This window comes from Triticum urartu, chromosome 7A (genome assembly GCF_056163025.1).
Source record: "Triticum urartu cultivar PI428250 chromosome 7A, HENAU_Tu73, whole genome shotgun sequence".
Lineage (NCBI taxonomy): Eukaryota > Viridiplantae > Streptophyta > Magnoliopsida > Poales > Poaceae > Triticum > Triticum urartu.
In genome coordinates, this window is record NC_141879.1 from 718,276,195 (window position 1) to 718,302,074 (window position 25,880).

Consider the following 25,880-nt stretch of genomic DNA (forward strand, 5'->3'; position numbering starts at 1 on the left):
CATACAATAAAGCGACAACCATATGGCTCCTGCCAGTTGCCGATAACTCGGTTACAAAACATGATCATCTCATACAATAAAATTTAGCATCATGCCTTGACCATATCACATCACAACATGCCCTGCAAAAACAAGTTAGACGTCCTCTACTTTGTTGTTGCAAGTTTTACGTGGCTGCTACGGGCTTAAGCAAGAATCAATCTCACCTACGCATCAAAACCACAACGATAGTTTGTCAAATAGACTCCGTTTTAACCTTCTCAAAGACCGGGCGTAGCCACACTCGGTTCAACTAAAGTTGGAGAGACAGTCGCCCGCAAGCCATCTATGTGCAAAGCACGTCGAGGGAACCGGTCTCGCGTAAGCGTACGCGTAAGGTTGGTCCGGGTCGTCTCGTCCAACAATACCGCGATCACATCCGGGACTCCGAACAACCTTCGGTACATCAAAATGCATAAACTCACAATAACTGTCGTCGTAACGTTAAGCGTGCGGACCCTATGGTTCGAGAACAATGTAGACATGACCGAGACACGTCTCCGGTCAATAACAATAGCGGGACCTGGATGCCCATATTGGCTCCTACATATTCTACGAAGATCTTTATCGGTCAGACCGCATAACAACATACGTTGTTCTCTTTGTCATCGGTATGTTACTTGCCCGAGATTCGATCGTCGGTATCCAATACCTAGTTCAATCTCGTTACTGGCAAGTCTCTTTACTCGTTCCGTAATGCATCATATCACAACTAACATATTAGTTGTAGTGCTTGCAAGGCTTATGTGATGTGCATTACCGAGAGGGCCCAGAGATACCTCTCCGACAATCGGAGTGACAAATCCTATTCTCGAAATACGCCAACCCAACATCTACCATTGGAGACACCTGTAGTACTCCTTTATAATCACCTAGTTACGTTGTGACATTTGGTAGCACCCAAAGTGTTCCTCTGACAAACGGGAGTTGCATAATCTCATAGTCATAGGAACATGTATAAGTCATGAAGAAAGCAATAGCAACATACTAAACGATCGGGTGCTAAGCTAATGGAATGAGTCATGTCAATCAGATCATTCAACTAATGATGTGACCTCGTTAATCAAATAACAACTCTTTGTTCATGGTTAGGAAACATAACCATCTTTGATTAACGAGCTAGTCTAGTAGAGGCATACTAGTGACACTCTGTTTGTCTATGTATTCACACATGTATTATGTTTCCGGTTAATACAATTCTAGCATGAATAATAAACCTTTATCATGATATAAGAAAATAAATAATAACTTTATTATTGCCTCTAGGGCATATTTCCTTCATTCTACTCCCGCAACTTATAATGTAAGACATTTTTACAAGCTAAAACAACTTGCAAAAACATTTCATATTGTGGGACGAAGGGAGTACTATGTATATGTGGATCTATTTCCATGTTGCATTAATTTGGAGAGTTTAATATGGAGGGGTTGCTATGAACACAGACATTTGAGGGCTGATCGGACGCTGTCTGCAATCATATAGGGACTCAAATTACCACATTCCAGTTGTAGCTGCTCTAAATTTCAAAAAATACGAGCTGAAACGAGGAGAATAGAGATCAGATTTGCCCCCCCTCCCCCCGTTGCCCCTCGTATCTTTCCTGCTTAGACTAGCAACATTTCAAAAGATATAACAAACAAGTATTATTATTGTCTGACCTATCCGATCCCAGATAAACAAATACAGTGCTACCCTAATGTGAGCATAACACTCATATAAAAACATATATTATAAATACATACGATTCCAATTCAAAATCATGGTGTTTATTTTAATTTCTCTACCAAATCAATTCTTCTAGTTCTATAGGATAGTAGAAGAGACCGAACACATTGCAATTTCAACGTGGTAATAGACGTTGTCCTCCTACCAAATCCACGATCTTATGCATTCAAATTACTCGTCCATTCGCCGATGTTTAAAAAATTTAAAATGTTATCTCAATGTAAATCTTGTAGAGGACCTACATTCCTACAATAGGCACTTACAAATCATCAGTGACTACAACATGACCTTTTGTTCTATTTACACTCCATAGATTTAAGAGATCATCTTTTGATGATTTCCTAAGCTAGTAGTTTCCCATCGTCGTTTTTATGGCTCCGTAGGGGCATTGTGCTAGTACTACTAGAAAACAAACCAACACAAAGGACGCTACTCTACCACGGTTCAAAATTTGAATGAAATCCACGGTGGCCAAAACTAAAACCAAGAAGCGGGCCCTCCTCGATCCGGCCCCACATGGCATCCAGCCTGCGAAAACGACAAGCGCCGCTGGTAGGATTGGACCGAACCAGGCAGGAGGTTTCGTCTCCGATGCGTACGTGCATGCAGTTGCAGTTGCAGTTGGATGTGGCCTCGTGCGGCCAGCTGTTGCTGCCGGCCACATCACCGGCTGTCCCCGGCTACAAATACCACGCTCCCATCTCCTCCCCCCCGACAACCACCACCACCGCTCGCCGCCACCCACGACGAATCAATCACTCTCCCATCCCAGTTCATCGATCCTCCCCGTCGTAGCATCATCAAACCAGCTAGCCAGATCGATCCATCGCGATGGAGGGGTGCGACCGGATCAGAGGCCCGTGGAGCCCGGAGGAGGACGGCGCGCTGCGGCTGCTGGTGGAGCGCCACGGCGCGCGCAACTGGACGGCCATCGGCCGCGGGGTGCCCGGCAGGTCCGGCAAGTCGTGCCGCCTGCGCTGGTGCAACCAGCTGTCCCCAGGCGTGGAGCGCAGGCCGTTCACGGCCGAGGAGGACGCCGCCATCGCGCGTGCCCACGCTAGGCTCGGCAACCGCTGGGCCGCCATCGCGCGCTTGCTCCGCGGCCGCACCGACAACGCCGTCAAGAACCACTGGAACTGCTCCCTCAAGCGCAGGCTCGCCGATGTCGGCGTTGCAGAGGAGGAGCGGCCGTGCAAGCGCGCCAGCGTCACGCCGGAGAGCACGTCTGGATCTGGGTCGGGGTCCGGCTCCGGTTCGGACCGCAGCGACCTCAGCCATCGAAGTGTGTTCGGGCTCGGCCAGGTTTACCGCCCGGTGGCGCGGGCCGGAGGGTTCGAGCCCGCGGACTGCGTCATGAGCCGGCGGCATGAGGTGGAGCGGGAGGAGGCGGAGGACCCGCTCACCTCGCTCTCCCTCTCCCTGCCCGGCACGGCCACAGAGGTCCAGGGGTTCCACCACGACAGCTCCCACAGCCACCTCCACCAGCCGTCTCCATCCTCGCCGTCGCCGTCGCCCCCTCCGGCGCCGACGTCGTATCCGTTCAGCCCCGAGTTCGCGGCGATGATGCAGCAGATGATCCGGGACGAGGTGTGCAGGTACATCTCCGGCGTCGGCTGCGGTGCCAACCTGCCGTCCATGCCGCAGGTGGTAGACGGCGTCATGCGTGCTGCGGCGGAGCGGGCCGGTGGGGTCGCGAGGACGCAGTGACCAAGATCAATCCATCCATCCGGTCGATCAATCAGCTAGGACAGCCGCCATTTTCTCAGTGGTCATGCTTCATTTCGTTAGGATCTGTAGTCTGAAGTCTGAACTGAATTAGCAATGGGAGAAAGAAGACTAGGCAGAGCCAAGCTAAGCTTAAGCTATCGCTTTGCTTCTTTCTTTCTGTATATACTCCGTACAAATGAAATGGAAAGAAACATGCATGTGTCTAAGTCAGAGCTCACTCGTGTCACATTTGTATTCCTACGAATACCGAATAGTAAACAAATCTACCCGTACGTATGGATCTGAAGCAAAAAAAAAAAATCCCTCCTTTTGCATCTGATGCAAGGAGATGCATAGTAGCATCAAGCGTGCAAGGGGCGCGACGAAAACCTATGTGCTCTAGGATGGAGAAGTTGAACAATCAGACAAAATGGTAACCAAATTTTTTTTTCAGCAAAAGGCCCTCATGTATGTATGAAAAATAAATCATGATTCAGAAGATGAACATCATGTTGGATTCAGCTAAACTATTATACCGAAACATAATACTGACACTTCAAGTAACCTACCTCTGATGCTAGTTAATTACCCGTGCATTGCAATGATGGCATATATATTTTTGTAATTTAACATTAATTATATCTCGCATACATATTCAAAATTTTATTGCACAACAGGCTGCCTGTGACTTCTTTTTTACCGGCAAATTACTCTCCTTTTATTTCTTTACTTTTTTCTCCCAACAAAAAATGTTTTCCAGAGTGATCTGTAAATGGATATATTGGCAACCATAATAAGATATCAAGAGCTAACAAATCTTAAATCAAAGAATTTCAGAATGTATCCATGATGCATTTGACATTGATTCCTTTCCACAAATGTGTCTTGTGTTATCAAACATTGATTCCCCCCCCCCCCCCCCCCCCCCCCAGATTTGGTCTTTAAAGAGTGATCCGGAATCACCGTGATTGATTTTCTTTTCCACAACAAAATTACTAAATTTGCCAGATAAAACCGGATTAAATAGATCAGTGGGATAAAAATCTGTTTAAATAAAATGGGGGAATAGAAAATAAATCAGTGGGTGGGGTTTAACTGGAATGGAGGCGACACTGTACAGGTCTATGTCGATTCTGATATGCCGAGCAAAAACCAACCTATTGATCATAGAATAAATAAATAAAGGAAACCAAGAAAACGAAACATAGAAAAAAACAAAAAATAAAAATGCATGCACGCGTCAAATGGCCGACCAACTTTGTTTATAGTTTATGTTTTTTAAGATTTGTATTTGATTTGTGTATGAGTAGTGAAAGCCAAGGGAAGTTTTATTTTAGTTGAGATTTTCTTAAGATTGATTTGAAAGTTGTTTTGGGAAATTTCCGATTTGATTGAGTTAATGCATGTGTCAAATGGGCCTGCCTAAATTGGTTGCGTTTGAGCGAAAGATCATCTACAAGACGCTCGCGTGCGTAACATAGGATTTGCCGAGGGGTGATGGGAGTGATGCGAGATTATCAACTCCCCTTTTAGAAGTAGAGGTTAATGGATTATTACGTGAATTTATTCCGGCTGAAGGGCGAGATAGTGGAGTGGGGAGGGAGGGTTCATCTGTGGACGCCCGTATTTCAGAGGTTTATAGGTTCGCTTTGGTCTAGTTTCATGTATTCCCTCCGTCCCAAAATTCTTGTCTAAAGGGTTCAAGAATTTTAGACCGAGGGAGTAGTTTCCTTCTAAGCTTTTCTTTTGGTAAATATTTGTGAAGATATTATGGTTTCAGTTAAATGAAATCAAAGAAGAGCTCTCTTTATAAAAAAAATCTGTATGTGGAGGGACAATTTAGAGATAGGATCGTCAGTCGAAAATGATGTGCTTGACAGAGCAAAACCTCCAGCCGGGAAGGCGATCAGGTGCAGCATATACAGGGGTGTTGGGCATAAAACAGAGCATCATACTGGCGGTGCACCTACGAATCTATCAAAGGCACATTATATGTTAGTGATGCATGTGGTTCTATTGTTTTTTATTCTAAAAGCACCGACAAATACATAGCTACGCTTATGAACCAGAACGGTGCCGAAAGGGTTCAAAACATAGTTGTCCATCAAACAAGAACACAAGTTAGTTCAGAGAGTTGTCCATCCATACTAACGGAGGACACTAGTCGACCCACAGCAGATACATAGGAGTAGCGCTAGGAGCGCGATCTTGCTAGACCTGGCTGCTGTCCTCCGCGGCCCTTGGTGGCCTCCGCGTCACACACCGGCGCCGGCACCATCCTTGACATGGGGCGGCTCGCGCGCCTTCCTGGCCTTTCCCCATAACACCATGTAGAGGCCGGCCACGATGAGCACCGATCCAACCGCACTGGGCAGTGACACCACACCAAAAGAAAATGCATGTCAGCATAAGAGGATGAAGCTTGTTAAAGAAAAATAATCTCGAGTGTATACGCTATATATGCACTAAGCATCTTAGGTGCAATATAGGGGTGCTAGGTGCAAGATTAACATCTCTGATACTTGTTCTACTATAAGATTCTAAGAAAAAGTTTACAAATGGCAAATGAGTTCTTTTACGGGCATTAAATTAACACAAGTAATATTAGGTTTGCTACTCCTAGTACATACAATAACATGCCTTAACACCTCATTGATCTCCTATAGCTCAGGCCATGTTCATGTTTAAAAGAAGAAGAACTCACTAGTAGAAAACAGTGCTATGGTCCAGGCCGGCTCAGCCGATTAGTCCCGGTTCAGTCTAGAACCGGGACCAATGTGGGCATTGGTCCCGGTTCGTGAGCCCAGGGGGCCGGCCGGGCCACGTGGGCCATTGGTCCTGTTTCGTCTGGACCTTTTGGTCCCGGTTGGTGGGACGAACCGGGACCAATGGGCCTCGCTCCTGGCCCACCACCATTGGTCCCGGTTGATGGCTTGAACCGGGACCAAAGGCTTCCCTTTAGTCCCGGTTCTTGTCATCAACAGGGACCAATGAGGTGCCTATATATACCCCCTCGCGCAAGAGCAGAGCACAGTGCTCTATTTTTTCTGGCCGAGGGGGAGAGGGCTTTGTGGTGCTCTAGCTCACCTCCTATGCACATGAGGTGTTCGATGGAATGCCCGAGCCACACTACTTAAGCTTTCTCCTCTCGAAGCTCGACCTCCAAGCTCCATTTTCCTCGAGATTTGTCTAGATTTAGCGGTCCGTCACGCCCCGTCCCCGTCTTCACCGCCGTCATCACCCGCGCCGATCTCATCACCGACACCACCGTGGTGAGCCTCTTGTTCTTATCTTCTTTCTGAAAAAAAATATATTCTTACTTGTATGTTTAGATAGATACTTGTATCATTTTCTTACATTTTTATTGCATCTTATATAGTGGGATGGTTTTGGTATCCGCCCCCGTCGGCCCTCGTCCTGTCTATGATTCGGATTTGGTATGTATATTATCTTTATAACTATTGGTTCATTTATTGTTTATGAAAATTATGCCGACCAACGTGACATAGATTTTATTTATCTAGGATGTATGTGAATCGGAAATGCCAACCGACCCTATTGTCGAGAGGTTAAATTTAGTTGAAGAAGAAAACAATTTGTTGAAGGAAAAAATAAAAAAATTTGAGGAGGAGAAGATGATATTGGAGTTGCATGTTGCGGATGTCGTCGATGATCACAAGATCAAGATGGATGCAATGCGCTTGAAGATTAGAAAGATTAGAAAATATACCATTCATACCGAGGCTTGGTATCATTATGCCATTGGATCAATTGTTACCTTGGTTGCGATTATGATCACATTTGTTTTCGCATTGAAATGTTTTACATAGTTTCGATGTATGGTTTAATTAATTAGATACTCTGGAGAGCTATATGTTATTAGATGAGAACTATGTATGCACTTTGGTTTTAATGTGATGATGAACTTCTATTAATTTGGACACTTAATTATATATATGCACACAGATGAACCGGCAATGGATGTACGGTGACAGACACACCCGCGAGTACATTAAGGGCGTGCATGAGTTTCTCGGTGCGGCTGAGGCAAACAAGCAGAATGGTTTTATGTGTTGTCCATGCACTGAATGTGGGAATACGAGGTCTTACTCTAACCGGAAAATCCTTCACTCCCACCTGCTTTACAAGGGTTTCATGCCACACTATAATGTTTGGACGAGGCACAGACAATAATCATCTCTAAGATTATATGGCAGATTTGGGATCCTAACCCACATGTGTAGACGGTCAAAAGTGACCTCATCAGGCCTCATATGATCCTCGAAATTAGCAAGTATTACTGCATGCTTACTCACATGCCATGGCGAGCCCGCCCAGATGCGATCGCGATCTCTTTGAGTCTCGAACTCTGCCACAAAGGTATTCTCTCCCATGGATCTGAACTGCAGACCCCTAGGGTTTCCCCACGCTGGCCGAAGTGCGTTGCATATAGTCTGGATATGCAGTAGATGACGATGGAGCACCTTCCCTGCAAGTAACCACTTCTGTGGCTTCCCTTCGTCAGCATCATCGATCACCAGAGGCGTCACCTCCTCATCGGTGATCCCTAACTTCCCAAGTTCCTCTTACAGTTTCGCCCGGGCCGACCAAGGAGAGTCAGGGGCCGCCCCTTTGCTTGCGCTGGAGGGCGGTGTTGCCATCCTTCGTCGGAGTTCTGTAGCGGCCCGCCCGATCAGGTCCGGCGGCCGCCGTCAAGTCCACCCCGAAACCCTAATCGCCCAAGGGTTTTTAGGTTTCGAGAGGAAAAAAAATATTTTTCTTAAAATGTTGCCTCTTCCGTTGCCTTTTGTTTTTTTCCCTTGGGAAGACCTTTTTTCAGTGGGCTATTGGATCCATGATGCACTCTCCGTTGCATGTTGTGGATGTTTTATTTGTCTCCCCAATTTTAACGGACTCAGTACAACAAGAAAAAAACCGTCTTTCTCCTACCACATCATGTTGTTGATTGAAGTTTTGGCTACCCTAGGACTTGTCGGAGGGTGGCACAATGTGTCAAGTTGCAGGTGGAGCAGCTCCTACAGCCACAATGCACGACACGTATCAAACGTTTGCTTCCGGAGGCAGCGGAGATGATTGCTCGGGCACTTCTGAGCGCCGAGACCCCGCACCCTTCATGTTTCCTGTCATGCTTCATGTTCGCAGAGGCTTGCATCCCAGTGGAGACTATAGGAAAAGATTCATGATGGCTACCTGGCCCAATGCAAGTTGGATCGGTGCCTAGCCACATGACAACCCTGGGATACGCCACCAAAAAGCTCCAGATAAAATGCCAGAGGGTTTTCTTAGTCCACAGAGGTGAACAGGTGCCTCCCAAGTTCTCAAGGTGGGTCTTCGATAGGTCATGGAAGAAAAATCCTCAAGAAGTGCAAGCAGAATCCACAAAAGTGGAAGCAAGTTCATGAAGTCCACGGCCAATCAATCAATCCGCACAAAAAAAAACAATCCCGTGAAGGAAATATGCCCTAGAGGCAATAATAAAGTTATTATTTATTTCCTTATATCATGATAAATGTTTATTATTCATGCTAGAATTGTATTAACCGGAAACATAATACATGTATGAATACATAGACAAACAGAGTGTCACTAGTATGCCTCTACTTGACTAGCTCGTTAATCAAAGATGGTTATGTTTCCTAACCATGAACAAAGAGTTGTTATTTGATTAACGAGGTCACATCATTAGTTGAATGATCTGATTGACATGATCCATTCCATTAGCTTAACACCCGATCATTTAGTATGTTGCTATTGCTTTCTTCATGACTTATACATGTTCCTATGACTATGAGATTATGCAACTCCCGTTTACCGGAGGAACACTTTGTGTGCTACCAAACGTCACAACGTAACTGGGTGGTTATAAAGGAGCTCTACAAGTGTCTCCAAAGGTACATGTTGGGTTGGCGTATTTCGAGATTAGGATTTGTCACTCCGATTGTCGGAGAGGTATCTCTGGGCCCTCTCGGTAATGCACATCACTTAAGCCTTGCAAGAATTGCAACTAATGAGTTAGTTGCGGGATGATGTATTACGGAACGAGTAAAGAGACTTGCCGGTAACGAGATTGAACTAGGTATTGGATACCGACGATCGAATCTCGGGCAAGTAACATACCGATGGCAAAGGGAACAACGTATGTTGTTATGCGGTCTGACCGATAAAGATCTTTGTAGAATATGTAGGAGACAATATGGGCATCCAGGTCCCACTATTGGTTATTGACCGGAGATGTGTCTCGGTCATGTCTACATTGTTCTCGAACCGTAGGGTCCGCACGCTTAACGTTACGATGACAGTTATTATGAGTTTATGCATTTTGATGTACCGAAGGTTGTTCGGAGTCCCGGATATGATCACGGACATGACAAGGAGTCTCGAAATGGTCGAGACATAAAGATTGATATATTGGAAGCCTATGTTTGGACATCGGAAGTGTTCCGGGTGAAATCGGGATTTTACCGGAGTACCGGGAGGTTACCGGACCCCCCCGGGAGCCATATGGGCCTTATCGGGCTTTAGTGGAAATGTGAAAGGGGCTGCCCATGGTGGGCTGCGCACCTCCCCCCTACCCTAGTCCTATTAGGACTAGGAGAGGTGGCCAGCCACCTCTCTCTCTCTTTCCCCCTTGGGAATCCTAGTTGGAATAGGATTGGGGGGGGGGAGTCCTACTCCCGGTAGGAGTAGGACTCCTCCTGCGCCTCCATAGGGCTGGCCGCACCCCTCCCCTTTGGCTCCTTTATATACGGAGGCTAGGGGCACCTCTAGACACACAAGTTGATCATTGAGATCGTTCCTTAGCCGTGTGCGGTGCCCCCTGCCACCATATTCCACCTTGATCATATCGTTGTAGTGCTTAGGCGAAGCCCTGCGTCGGTAGTACATCAAGATCGTCACCATGCCGTCATGCTGACGGAACTCCTCCCCGAAGCTTTGCTGGATCGGAGCCCGGGGATAGTCATCGAGCTGTACGTGTGCTTAGAACTCGGAGGTGCCGGAGTAACGGTGCTTGGATCGGTCGGATCGGGAAGAAGACGTACGACTACTTCCTCTACGTTGTGTCAACTCTTCCGTTGCGATCTACAAGGGTACGTAGATCAGACTCTCCCTCTCGTTGCTATACATCACCATGATCTTGCGTGTGCGTAGGAATTTTTTTGAAATTACTACGTTCCCCAACAGTGGCATCCGAGCCTAGGTTTTATGGTTTGATGTTATTTGCACGAGTAGAACACAAGTGAGTTGTGGGCGATACAAGTCATACTGCCTACCAGCATACCATACTTTGGTTCGGCGGTATTGTTGGACGAGACGACCCGGACCAACCTTACGCGTACCCTTACGCGAGACTGGTTCCCCCGACGTGCTTTGCACACAGGTGGCTTGCGGGCGACTGTCTCTCCAACTTTAGTTGAACCGAGTGTGGCTACGCCCGGTCCTTGCGAAGGTTAAAACGGAGTCTATTTGACAAACTATCGTTGTGGTTTTGATGCGTAGGTAAGATTGGTTCTTGCTTAAGCCCGTAGCAGCCACGTAAAATATGCAACAACAAAGTAGAGGACGTCTAACTTGTTTTTGCAGGGCATGTTGTGATGTGATATGGTCAAGACATGATGCTAAATTTTATTGTATGAGATGATCAGGTTTTGTAACCAAGTTATCGGCAACTGGCAGGAGCCATATGGTTGTCGCTTTATTGTATGCAATGCAATCATGATGTAATGCTTTACTTTATTATTAAGCGGTAGTGATAGTCGTGGAAGCATAAGATTGGCGAGACGACAACGATGCTACGATGGAGATCAAGGTGTCGTGCCGGTGACGATGGTGATCATGACGGTGCTTCGGAGATGGAGATCACAAGCACAAGATGATGATGGCCATATCATATCACTTATATTGATTGAATGTGATGTTTATCCTTTTATGCATCTTATCTTGCTTTGATTGATGGTAGCATTATAAGATGATCTCTCACTAAATTATCAAGAAGTGTTCTCCCTGAGTATGCACCGTTGCCAAAGTTCGTCGTGCCCAGACACCACGTGATGATCGGGTGTGATAAGCTCTACGTCCATCTACAACGGGTGCAAGCCAGTTTTGCACACACAGAATACTCAGGTTAAACTTGACAAGCCTAGCATATGCAGATATGGCCTCGAAACACGGAGACCGAAAGGTCGAGCGTGAATCATATAGTAGATATGATCAACATAACGATGTTCACCATTGAAAACTACTCCATCTTACGTGATGATCGGTTATGGTTTAGTTGATTTGGATCACGTAATCACTTGGAGGATTAGAGGGATGTCTATCTAAGTGGGAGTTCTTAAGTAATTTGATTAATTGAACTTAAACTTATCATGAACTTAGTACCTGATAGTATCTTGCTTGTTTATGTTGATTGTAGATAGATGGCTCCTATAATACCACGGTTGAAACGTCTGTTCAGAAACGAAGAGCATGCCAAGTTGATGCGATGGCACAGTGAGAACCGAAAGAAAGATGGGAAGTTGAGAGCACCCGCTGACGGGTCGCAGTGGAGAAAAATCAAGAGAAAGTACTGGGATGAGTTTGCAAAGGACCCAAGGAATGTATGGTTTGCTTTAAGCGCGGATGGCATTAATCCTTTTGGGGAGCAGAGCAGCAATCACAGCACCTGGCCCGTGACTCTATGTATGTATAACCTTCCTCCTTGGATGTGCATGAAGCGGAAGTTCATTATGATGCCAGTTCTCATCCAAGGCCCTAAGCAACCCGGCAACGAAATTGATGTGTACCTAAGGCCATTAGTTGAAGAACTTTTACAGCTGTGGAATGGAAACGGTGTACGTACGTGGGATGAGCACAGACAGGAGGAATTTAACCTTAAGGTGTTGCTGTTCGTGACCATCAACGATTGGCCCGCTCTCAGTAACCTTTCAGGACAGACAAACAAAGGATACCACGCATGCACGCACTGTTTAGATGACACTGAAAGTATATACCTGGACAAATGCAGGAAGAATGTGTACCTGGGCCATCGTCGATTTCTTCCGACCAACCATCAATGTCGAAAGAAAGGCAAGCATTTCAAAGGCGAGGCAGATCACCGGAAGAAGCCCGCCATGTGCACCGGTGATCACGTGCTTGCTATGGTCAATGATTTACACTACGTAATCTTTGGAAAGGGTCCCGGTGGACTAGCTGTTCCGAATGATGCTGAGGGACACGCACCCATGTGGAAGAAGAAATCTATATTTTGGGACCTACCCTACTGGAAAGACCTAGAGGTCCGCTCCTCAATCGACGTGATGCACGTGACGAAGAACCTTTGCGTGAACCTGCTAGGCTTCTTGGGCGTGTATGGGAAGACAAAAGATACACCTGAGGCACGGGAGGACCTGCAACGTTTGCACGAAAAAGACGGCATGTCTCCGAAGCAGTATAAAGGTCCTGCCAGCTACGCTCTTACGAAAGAAGAGAAAGAAATCTTCTTTGAATGCCTGCTCAGTATGAAGGTCACGACTGGCTTCTCGTCGAATATAAAGGGAATAATAAATATGCCAGAGAAAAAGTTTCAGAACCTAAAGTCTCATGACTGCCACGTGATTATGACGCAACTGCTTCCGGTTGCATTGAGGGGGCTTCTACCGGAAAACGTCCGATTAGCCATTGTGAAGCTATGTGCATTCCTCAATGCAATCTCTCAGAAGATGATCGATCCAGAAATCGTACCAAGGCTAAGGAGTGATGTGGCGCAATGTCTTGTCAGTTTCGAGCTGGTGTTCCCACCATCCTTCTTCAATATCATGACACACGTCCTAGTTCATCTAGTCGACGAGATTGTCATCCCGGGGCCCGTATTTCTACACAATATGCTCCCCTTTGAGAGGTTCATGGGAGTCCTAAAGAAATATGTCCGTAACCGCGCTAGGACAGAAGGAAGCATCTCCATGGGCCATCAAACAGAGGATGTTATCGGGTTTTGTGTTGACTTCATTCCTGGCCTTAACAAGATAGGTCTCCCTAAATCGCGGTATGAGGGGAGACTGACTGGAAAAGGCACTCTTGGAAGAGACTCAATAATATGCAGGGACGGATATTCTTGGTCTCAAGCACACTACACAGTTCTACAGAACTCTACCTTGGTGACCCCGTATGTCGATGAACACAAGAACAGTCTGCGCTCCAAACACCCGGAGCAATGCGACGGCTGGATTACATGTGAACACATCAGGACTTTCAGCAATTGGTTGGAAACACGTCTCAGAGGTGACAACACTGTTTGTGATGAGTTGTACTTGTTGTCCAGGGGACCATCTTTGACTGTATTGACTTACAAAGGATACGAGATAAATGGGAATACATTTTACATGATCGTCCAAGATCAAAAGAGCACCAACCAAAACAGCGGTGTCCGCTTTGATGCAGCAACCGAGAGCGGAAAGGACACATATTATGGTTACATAGTGGACATATGGGAACTTGACTACGGATCTGATTTTAAGGTCCCTTTGTTTAAGTGCAAATGGGTCAATCTATTAGGCGGCGGGGTACAGGTAGACCCACAGTACGGAATGACAACAGTGGATCTGAAAAATCTTGGATACACTGACGAACCGTTCGTCCTAGCCAGTGATGTGGCACAGGTTATCTATGTGAAGGACATGTCTACCAAACCAAGAAAAATAAAAGATAAGGAAGCGAATACATCATACGATGAGCCAAAGCGCCACATAGTTCTTCCAGGAAAAAGGGACATCCTGGAAGTGGACGGCAAGACAGACATGTCTGAAGATTATGAAAAGTTCCATGAAATTCCTCCTTTCAATGTCAAGGCTGACCCAAACATCCTGATAAACAATGAAGATTATCCATGGTTACGGCGCAATAAGCAAATGACACAAGCGAAGAAAACGTGAAGACTTTCTCCCGCAACTATTATGATGATACCATGCCAAATTTGTAACAGACGAACATGCTACCATTGTCAGTTTTGTACATGCACATGCTATGTGGGTGAAATTATGATACCATCCCAACTTTCAACTTTTTCAGAGTTCATTTGAAATGCTTTCATGTCTTATGGTTCGAAACTTTGATACTTCGAAAGTGATTGTCCATTTTGTATACGAAGTGCATCAAGTTTTTGTCGTAACCCTCTCTACTTTTTGGAACATGCTATGTGGGTGAAATGATGATACCATGCCAACTTTCAACCTTTTCAGAGTTCATTTTGAAATGCTTTCCAATCTCAGAGTCATTTAGCTCAAAGAATGAATTAATAACAAACAGAATGAACTACAAAACTTTTATGAAAATAAAAACAATCAATTAAAATATTATGTTATGATCAACTAAAATAAAACTATAATATTCTTCAGTAGCAAAAATAATATAATTTTTGTGACCTAAAATCAAACTATAAGTATTTAATTGTAAGTATAAATAAAAAATAAATAGCAAAGAAGAAAAAAAATTCTATTTTTATAGTAAAGTTATTCATAAACTAGTGATTCACACAAATTTTATAAAATTCAAATTTAAACTATTCAAAATTTTAAAACTAATGGCACTAACAGAAAGTTTATAATTTTTGTGACCTAAAATCAAAAAGAAATCACTAAAAAACTATAAGTATTTAGTTGTAAGTATAAATAAAAAATAAATAGAAAAAAAAATTCTATTTTTATAGTAAAGTTATTCATAAACTAGTGATTCACACAAATTTTTAAAAATTCCAATTTAAACTATTCAAAATTTAAAACTAATGGCACTAACAGAAAGTTTATAATTTTTGTGACCTAAAAGCAAAAAGAAATCACTAAAAAACTGTAAGTATTTAGTTTTAAGTAGAAATAAAAAAATAAAAAACCAAAAAAATATAGAAATAAAAAAGAAAAAACCAAAAAAAAATGCCTCCTACTGGGCCTCCACAGCCTGAATACGGCTAGAAACCCTACATGGGCCAGGAGTCAGGCCCGCAGAAGGCCCAATAGGCCCACATGCAGTAGCAAGTTTAGGCCTGAAAGCCTGCATTAGAGAGGAGCTCGAATGGGGAGGCACACCAGGGCTTATAAACCAGTGCCGGCGCCCTTCAGCTAGCGATGTGGGACTAAACTTTTGGGCGCGGGGTAGCACAAGACCATTGGTCACCAACCGGGACTAAAGGGGGCATTGGTCACGGTTCGTGGCACAAACCGTGACCAATGCCCCCCTTTAGTCCCGGTCGGTGTCACCAACCGAGACCAAAGGCCGCCGCTTCCCGCCCTTTGGGCTGCTGAAAAGAGGCCTTTGGTCTCGGTTGGTGGCACCAACCGGGACTAATGCCCACCTTTAGTCCCGGTTGCTGCCACGAACCGGGACTAAAGGCTCTGCTATATAAGGCCACACTTAGGAAATTTTCGCCAACTGCTCCATTCCCCATCGCCGACGCCGCCAGTCTGCTCGTCCTCCTCGTCGCCGTCGCCGCGCCCTGCCCCATACCCGCGTGCTTGCCGTCGCTGCGCCCTGCCCAATCGCCGTCGCCGCGCCCTGTCGCTGTCGTCGTCGTCGCGCCCTCCTGCCCGTCGCTGGCCGCCCTGCCCCGAGCTCGCTGCCGTCCACCCTGCCCCGAGCCCCGCCTCCTCATCCCCGTCGCCGTGTGCCGCCCCGAGCCCGCGGCCGTCCTCGTCGCCGTGTGCCACCCCGAGCCCGTCGTCCCCGTCACCGCGTGCCGCCCCGCGCACGCCGTCCCCATCGCCGGCATCCCCGAGCCCGCCGTCCTCCTTCCCGTCGCTGGCCTCCTCTCCCCGTCACCGCCCGCCCCCAGTGAGCTCCCCCCTTTCCCTTCCCCGTCGGCGACGACGCCACCCATTGCCGCCGCTGCTCTCTGTTTATGGATATGGCTATATATGCATGTATTTTCTCTGTGTATATATGTACATATATGCAAAGTTACATTTTTAGAAAATCATCTATATATGTTCATATATGGAAAAGTTCTATATGAATGTGGCTATATGTATGTTCATGGAAAATAATTTTTCTCGATGATCTTTTTGTTCACGATGTTCATATAATTTTTTTCATGTATGTATAAATGTCGATATGAATTGTACCTATGATGTTTTTTTATTCATAGATGAATATGTATGTGGCTATGTATGTGTATGTGGCTATGTGAATATGCAAAGAAGAGGAGATGAAGAAGATGATATATTTTCTTATTCGTGGGTGTGTCGAGAGGGTCATCGATAACTTTAGTGAATTTTAGGTTATTTTCATTTTAGGTCATTTTAGGTCGTGGGTGTGTCGAGAGGGGGGACGTCGGATATTCATGAGAAAAAATAGAGGAGAAGAAAGAACAGAGGAGAAGATATCCTCTATTCTTTCTTCTCCTCTTTTTTTTTCTTCTTCTTCCTTTTTTTTATCGGGAACGAGGGTCGAGAGGGGGTCTAGGGTCGCTGAGAGGGGAGAGGAAGACGAGGAGAAATAAATAAGAAGAAAAAAGAAGAAAAAGAAGAGGAGAAGAAGAAAGGAATAGAGGAGAAGAAGAGAAAATTAGAATATATATTCTATTTTCTCTTTTCTCCTCTATTCCTTTCTTCTTCTCCTCTTTTTTTTCTTCTTTTTTTTCTTCGACACATGGGGGGGGGGTCGAGAACGTCGGACATTCATGAGAGAGGCGAGGAAGAAGGGGAAGAAGAGGGAGAAGAAGAGGAGAGGAAGAAGAGGAAGTCTTCTCCTCTATTCTTTCTTTTCTTCTTTTTTCTTCTTCTTCTTCCTCTTTATTTTATCGGGAACGAGGGTCGTCGAGGGTCGCCGAGCGGTAGAGGAGAAACCATAAATACAAAGTATCGTCGGTGTGAGATACATGTACCGTCGGTGTCGGACACTACATCCACATCCCACAAGTGGCGCGGGCTTCGACGCCCACGTCACTTGTGGGACGTGGATGTAGTGTCCGACATCGACGGCCACATGTATCTCACACCCACGATACTTGCTATTTAGGGTTTCCTCTACCGAAAAGAAGAGGAGAAATAAATAAGAAGAAGAAAAAAGAAGAAAAAGAAGAGGAGAAGAAGAAAGGAATAGTGGAGAAGAAGAGAAAATAGAATATATTCTATTTTCTCTTCTTCTCCACTATTCCTTTCTTCTTCTCCTCTTTTTTTTCTTCGATCTTCTCCTAGTGTCAAAGTATTAAAGAAATCCATGCCTTCATCATTAGCCGGAAGTAACCAGGGCATGTTGGTACGAAGTTCTGCAAAATTGTTCTGGAATGGAGTCCCGGATAGAATAATCCGCCTTCTGGTACGAATTCAGCAAAGGCCTTCCAAATAGCGATATTCGGAAGGCTCTTTCTGAACTTTGTACCAAAAAGCGAATTATCCTATCTGGGACTCCATGCCAGAACAACTTTGAAGAGCTTCGTACCATCATGCACATGTTACTTTCGCCTAATGATGAAGACATGGTTTTGTTGAATCCTTTGACACTAGGAAACCTCCCGACCCCTCGGCGATCCTCTCGAACATGAGAGGAAGAAGAGGGTCGTCTAGGGGTCGAGGGTTTCAGGGTCGTCGAGGGTTCGAGGGGTCGAGGATCGCCGAGGGGTTGAGAGAGGTTTCCTAGTGTCAAAGTATTGAAGAAATCCATGCCTTCATCATTAGCCGGAAGTAACCAGGGCATGTTGGTATGAAGTTCTGCAAAGTTGTTCTGGAATGGAGTCCCGGATAGAATAATCCGCCTTTTGGTACGAATTCAGCAAAGGCCTTCCAAATAGCGATATTCGGAAGGCTCTTTCTGAACTTTGTACCAAAAAGCGAATTATCCTATCTGGGACTCCGTTCCATAACAACTTTGAAGAGCTTCGTACCATCATGCACATGTTACTTTCGCCTAATGATGAAGACATGGTTTTGTTGAATCCTTTGACACTAGGAAACCTCCCGACCCCTCGGCGATCCTCTCGAACATGAGAGGAAGAAGAGGGTCGTCTAGGGGTCGAGGGTTTCAGGGTCGTCGAGGGTTCGAGGGGTCGAGGATCGCCGAGGGGTCGAGAGAGGTTTCCTAGTGTCAAAGTATTGAAAAAATCCATGCCTTCATCATTAGCCGGAAGTAACCAGGGCATGTTGGTACGAAGTTCTGCAAAGTTGTTCTGGAATGGAGTCCCGGATAGAATAATCCGCCTTTTGGTATGAATTCAGCAAAGGCCTTCCAAATAGCGATATTCGGAAGGCTCTTTCTGAACTTTGTACCAAAAAGCGAATTATCCTATCTGGGACTCCGTTCCATAACAACTTTGAAGAGCTTCGTACCATCATGCACATGTTACTTTCACCTAATGATGAAGACATGGTTTTGTTGAATCCTTTGACACTAGGCAACCTCCCGACCCCTCGGCGATCCTCTCGAACATGAGAGGAAGAAGAGGATAAAAAAAGAAGAGGAAGAAGAAAAAAAAAGAGGAGAAGAAAGAATAGAGGAGTTCTTCTCCTCTATTCTTTCTTCTCCTCTTTTTTTTCTTCTTCTTCCTCTTTTTTTATCGGGAACGAGGGTCGTCGAGGGACATAGATGTAGTGTCGTCGTTGTCGATATATACCCCCTCCCGATAGCTTACTATGATTAGGTAGCTAGTTCTACATTTGGCACTACTATATCCATCTGTCATGTTTGAATAATAATTGCCATGTTGTAAATATTTGTAGAAACTATGGACACCGTCCTAGACGAAGCAACAAAAGAAGCGTTGTCGAGGGACATAATCGTAGAAGGAAGTGATGCCATCTCGTTGTTTCTCAATGAAACCGATGGTCTGGAAGGAGAGGGTGAACAAGCTGGCTACGGTGACCTAATGCCGGTGCAAGAAGAACAACATGAGGACGGCTCTGGTGACCCAATGCCGGTGCAAGAAGGAGACAGTGATGACGGCTCCGGTGACCGAACCGAGTTCGGCCAGGTATATATATTAGTTAAGCCTATGCTGACTAGCTGATTGATGCATTCATTGTTTTGGTATGTACACATATTAATTAAGTCTTTGTTCTTTTTTCTAGCCCTCCGGATCAAGCACAACTTCGGTAAAGAGACGAGGCCCGAAGAAAAAGTTGAGCTCGGATGAAAAGTTTGAGATCATAGCAATCGCGCCCGACGGCCAACCTATTGAACCCCTCCGGACAAAGAGCGCATTTGTTGCTCAGTGCGGGGTTCTGGTTAGGGACAAGATCCCGATAAGCATCCAGCAATGGTTTAAGCCGGCTACAGAAGACCCTGAGGTGTCTTATGTCAATGATATACAGAAAAATGATCTTTGGACTGAGCTGAAGTTAAATTTCACCCTACCGCCTGAGGATAATCCAGAGAACCCATTTAAAGAGAAATTAATCGAGTCTTTTGCTCTGAAGAGGATGGCAGAACTATTCAGGAGGTGGAAGAAAGAGCTGAATAAGTTTGTCGAAAATAATGAGACACCAGAATTCAAGGGCAGATATGAGAAGATCAGAGATCACTGGCCCGCATTTGTGGCCCACAAGACATCGGAAAAGAGTCAGAAGATGTCGGTGACAAACAAGCAAAATGCTGCGAAGAAGAAGCTTCACCATCGCACGGGGTCAGGTGGCTACCTCGTAGCCCGGCCTAAGTGGTCCAAGACTGAGAATGATCTGGTTCATAAAGGGATCGAACCAGAGACAATTAACTGGCCAGACCGTTGCCGGACTTGGTTCTTCGGGGCTGGCGGAACCTTAGACCCTGTAACAGGGAAGTGCATTTGGACGAATGATCAAATGGACATACTAGTCAGTAAGCTTAAGCAGTATATCGAAGCAGCGCAGGAAGGGACGTTCTTTCCAGACAGAGAGAACGACGAGCTCACAATGGCCCTCAGAAATCCTGAGCACCCTGGACGGACACGAGGCACGCCAGGCTCCGTTCCGTGGAAGGTTGGGTTTCCGGACGCAGGCGGTTACAAATCCCATGAGAGGAGGAAAAAAGTGCAGCAGACCCAAACGCAGGCGCTGCAAGCAAGGGTAGACGCGATAGAGGAACGAGAAGCAAATCGCAGCAAACGTACTGCCGAAGCCTCCCCCGAAGCTACCCCGCCATCTCAGCGCAGAAGCAGCGTGGCTTCCACCGAGCTGCTTCAGCCGGAGCATGCCTTGACGGCTCCTGCCAGCTATCCCGTGGATGCTATAACGGAGTCTCAAAATTGCCACCTTATGACGCAATGGATGAATTTGAAGGTCAAGGCGGCTGTTGGCTCTGTTTATCCTACTGAACCCGGCGCAACTTTTCACTGCCGGCCTATTCCAGAAGGATATGCTAGGGTGATGGTGGATGAGATAACAGAGGGATTTGAGGACCTCCAGCTTGACCACCCTACTGGTGAAGGGGAGACTCGGCTGAGGTCTGCTCTGAAGACTCCATGCCTATGGCGGAAGGATCTCATCAACCTTCCGAACTGGACGCCTCCGCCTCCTCCTCCTCCTCCGGCAAGTCAGGGCACTCCGCCTCCACCGCCTCCTCCTCCGGTGAGTGACGATCAGGGCCCTCGGTCGGCTCCTTCTCCGGCGCGTGGCGGCACTCCGCCTCCTTCTCCGCCTGCGCCGACGCGCTCGAGCAGCCAGCCTCCTCCTTCTCCGCCTCGTCAGCAAGGACGGAAGAGACCTGCCGCCGCTCCAGCTGCTCCGGCGCGTCGTAGTCCTTCTCCTCCGCCTCTTATGCAAGTAAAGAAGACAACCGCTCCGTCTGCTCGGTCGGTGTCTAGCAGTACAACTAGAGGCGGGAGGACATACAGATTCGGTCCTTCTCTGAAGACTCCAGACAAGTTACCATATGAGAGGACCCTGGAGGAGAACGCCGAGATCGCGCGAGAAGAAGTGAGGAACTTCTTTGAAGGGGTGAAAGCAAAGAAACATCCACCTCCGGAGGAAAAGGTAGATCGGGTGAAAGTGAAGCGCACTCTGGCTGCCCTGACAAAACCACCGAAGTCTCCGTCGAAAGGAAACTATGACCGCATTATTGGAAAGGAATTTGCCGAAGCGGAGCGGTCGGGAAGTACTGTCAGTGATCAAAGGCTGAAAGAACGACGAGCTGGGAAACAAATTGCCCAGCTCGGCGAACAAGCGAAGCAATCATGCCCCCCGCTCAAGGTGCCTAGCCACAACGTCGCTAATGATCCGAGGATGGTGCCCGGTTATAGCAATCTTGGAGATTACCTGCCCGACGATGTACATTATGATTTCATGGAGGTGCAGATACAAAGATACGAGTACGAGAAGCCTCTCGTCAAAGATGAAAGATCTCTATCAACGATGATGCGAAGATTGCATGATTGGTACTTGAAAATCTGTAGAGACTCTGGGGGGAGGAGTACTTTGTATGTGAAAGTTAAAAAGGAGCATGACCTCGTTGGAATTGATCTGTTGCCTGTTCCATTTGAGGAGTTCTATCAGTTTTTCAATCAATTGGCCCTCGATAAAACAACGGTCGCCTGCTACTGTCTGTAAGTAGTACTACTTCTGTCATTAAGTTTCTCTATATAGCTTAGCTCTTTCATTGCATGTATTTATAATCATCCTCACTATATTATGCAGATTGAAGATCGCCGAATTGAAGAAAAGACAAGTCGGTGATATTGGGTTCATTAACACATATCTCATAGATGCAACTCAGGTTAAATTTCATGCCGCAGATACCGAGGCCAACTTGCTACGATCGTTGGTAATAAATCAAAACAAAGATATAATACTCTTTCCTTACAACAAAAAGTGAGTGTTACTGTCTTGTGCGTATTCGGTTTTCCTTATATATTAGTCAAGGTTATAGTAATGTAATTGATGAGTTATGCATGCGTGTGCAGTTTCCACTATATTCTCCTACATATTAAGCTTGAGCAGGGACTAGTAACCGTCTTAGACTCAAGACGAAAAGATCCCCAAGACTATGCGGACATGACTCAAATGCTCGAGAAGTAAGTTAAATCGATCATTATCCATCATATCAGCAACTTTGTTCATTTCCTGATATATCAAGTAATTGTTTTCTTTCTCCGGCAGGGTTTGGAGAAAATTCACCAGAAAAGCTCCGGGACTGCCGAAGGAGCTGCAATTTAGACACCCGAAAGTAAGTACTATAGTAGCATTTTAAGCGCATCTACTAGTCATTCAAGCGCTAGTTTCATCAATACCATTTGGCATTCTTGCTTATCAGTTTGATTAACCTCTATTTCTTGTAAAGTGGTTGTGGCAGGAACAAGGGAATGATTTCTGTGGATACTATGTTTGCGAGTCCATCCGCCACACGACCTGTGAACGGGGCTACACTGAAGAACAATATGAAGTACGTAAATAACAACATTCACAATTTTATTTTATTACCATCATTTGTGTTGAGTTTCATTCATTCATATATATATGTATGGACCCCTTCTTTAAATTAGATGTTTCGGAAGCGGGATGAACTCCTAGCACCAGCTCGCATGCGAGGAATTCAAGAGGAATTGGCGGCATTCTTTCTTGACCACGTGATCCCTGAAAACGGAGAATTCTATGTGGACCCTGAGTCCGTATGATTATATTTGTAGGAGATAATTATTGTATATATGTAGCCGGTAGTGTCAGATAGATATACGAGAACTTGTTGTTCGACCAATCTCTTGGAGAAAGAGAGGTGGTCGATATCACTTCTCTCTGTATGCATATATGTTCATCACGATCTTCTGTTTCCTTCGTTTGCTTACTAGCTAGCCAGCGTGTCTAGTCCTCTCTATACGTATGTATAGTACGTAGCGTCGACCAAGCACGGACATAAGAGAGGACACTTCTCTCTATTAATTATAGTTAGCTAACACAATATATGAAACACCTAAATTAACCCCCCAAAACCCCGAACCCCCCCCCCCCTTTAAAAAAAAAAACTAAAACCCCAGCCACAGAAATGCTGACGCGTGGATGCCTATTGGTCCCGGTTGGTGCCACCAACCGGGACCAAAGGGTCTCCTGCCTGGGCTCTGCGCACTGCCCACGTGGAGGCCCATCAGTCCCGGTTCTGGATTGAACCGGGACTAAAGGGTCGGGGCATTAGTACCGACACTTTAGTCCCGGTTCAGGAACCGGGACTAAAGGCCCTTACGAACCGGGACTATAGGCCCTTTTTCTACCAGTGACTAGAGCAAACACTTACTCTTTGAGGTGTATCTTTTCGCCGAGGAGCGCCCACCCGAGCACGGCGCAGACCACCAAGACCACGTGGTTGAACGTGAAGACAGTGGCGGAGCCAGGATTCGAGTATAGGGGGGGAGGGGGGTCGAGTATGTACATTGATCGAATCTTGTTGATAATTACTAGTTGCTTCTATTAAAATTGTTGATCGTTGGGGGGGGGGGGGGGGTGCAGGCCCCTGCTCGTCCCCCCCCCCCCCCCCCCCCCCGGCTCCGCCCCTGCATGGAGACGAACAGTGGGCCACGCAGCTTAATGCACCACGTGATCACCACAAAGGTGCCCCCCAGCCCACGATCCCCTGCATACGTATGCACTAATTTTGGTTAGAAACATGATTAGCGAGGCGATTTGGCAATCATGGAAAGTAGAGATTTTCATACCATGTAGAGGACGGAGTAGAGCCGGATGCCGGACCCGAGCTCCCACACGGCGGCGCTCACCACCGCGAACTCCACGCCCACGATCAGCGACATGATGATGGTGCTCGTGTAAGGTGCTGCGAACCGTTGAGAGGTCTTGTTCTACAAGGAAAATTTCATCACCAAAATGCAAAGTTAATTAGTAGATTATTGACTTGTGTTACGGCCGCGTACCTGGAGAACCAGCCATCCGGCCCAGGCGACGCAGCTGAGGATGATGAGCACGTCGCCGACCGACACGGCGCTGCGGCCGCCGGTGGCCTTTGCTGCCGCGGCAGCGGTGATCTCCTCGGCGTACCTCCAGTGGAGCGGCGAGGCCCAGATCCTCAGCAGGGGGCCCTTGCACAAGAGCATGACCATTGATCCGCCGAGGCAGACGACGGTGCCGGCGACCTTGGCCTGCCCGGCGCGCGTTTTGAGCCTCAGCGTCTCCACCTTGGCCGCCGCCGCGATGAGGAACGTCAGGGCGGGCACCAGGTTGCCCAGCGCCGACGCCACCGTGGGGGTCGTCGACTGGAAGCACGCGCGCGCGAGTCCTGTAACACTTTATTCTTTCTAGCTAGTAGATCAGCTGGCCATTGCCTGTTTTTAGGGCATCTTTACATCATTGCTGCAGTTAAATAATTACGTACATACCCGAGAGTGGAGGAGATGAAGATCTCCAGGATCACCCTCCTGCTCATGGTCGCCCACAGGTTCCTGCACCATGTACGGGTACGGCCATGCATGATTGATCTCAGAGAGAGGGAGATTTCCTTCGGCGTGAGATCGCAAGGAGGATCGACAAGAGATAGATAGAAGGAAACAGGTACCGCTCGTAGTAGAGCGCGATGGGAGCGAGGAATCCGGCGGCGATGAAGCTCCTGCAGGCGATGAGCACGAACGGGCTCATGCCCGTATCCAGCGAGAGCTTGGAGAGCACATTCATGCCGGCGAAACCCGCCTGGACCGCCAGCATGGCCAGAGTCGGCAAGCAGCCCATGGCTGGCGTCCCACCGGCCGGACTTGCAGACGATGGAGAGGCCGGGTGTTGGAGAGGCGAGGAGGGGGAGGGACGAAGATGGCAATGGCCGGCCAGTTGTAGTCTTGTAGAGCTAATTCCGAGGATGTAGGACACTATCGTATCGTATCGCAGGGAATGTGAGGACGTACAGCTGGACGTGTGTCGAGTCGACTGTGGGTGTACCATCTGCAATACTGTCACGTGGTCAATTTAATTCCATGATTTTTTGAGGGGTAATAACTTGATTCCATGATTCGGTCAGATTATTTTTTTTGATACTACTCCAGAGCTTGCAACGTTGCGATGGTATAAATGTTCACCGCGATCTTCATCGAGAGTTATTGCTTCACCCCTTGTGCACCATGACCATGCATGGCAGTCAGAGCTCTGACGTGACCGACGAGGCAAATTGGATATAAGGACAGATTAGTTCATTACAGACTAGAGAGGAAATGCAGCAGGACCCTTACTACAACTGCAGAAGTTGTGGAACCGCAACGCTTTTCCATTCCGGGCCCGATCAAGAGGTTTCCAATGCTTTCTCGTGCTCCCGAGCGGTCCAGTGAGAGTCGAGTCAAGTTCAAACATATGGGTGACACGTCCAAGAAACCTTGCCATGCATCGAGAAGGACATGCATGCATACGCATGTAATTTAAATGAAATAATAATCTCGTAAGAACCTACTAGGGTGTATTCCACGTAACCTTATTGGGCCACAGTCACGTATGCAACATGTTCATACATGTAAATAATGTACGTTATTGCCATATAAGTT

General features: G+C 46.7%; 1 protein-coding gene and 1 pseudogene across 1 annotated transcript; one reads left to right on the forward strand and one right to left on the reverse strand.

The window, feature by feature from the left end:
- The first annotated feature begins 2,460 nt into the window (after positions 1–2,460).
- On the forward strand, positions 2,461–3,703 carry LOC125527722 (transcription factor MYB44). The gene has a single exon (XM_048692239.2). The coding sequence runs from the start codon at positions 2,597–2,599 to the stop codon at positions 3,470–3,472; it is 876 nt and encodes a 291-aa protein (XP_048548196.2). The 5' UTR covers positions 2,461–2,596; the 3' UTR covers positions 3,473–3,703.
- Positions 3,704–5,683: 1,980 nt separating this feature from the next.
- On the reverse strand, positions 5,684–25,083 carry LOC147962145 (WAT1-related protein At1g09380-like; annotated as a pseudogene).
- Positions 25,084–25,880: the final 797 nt, after the last annotated feature.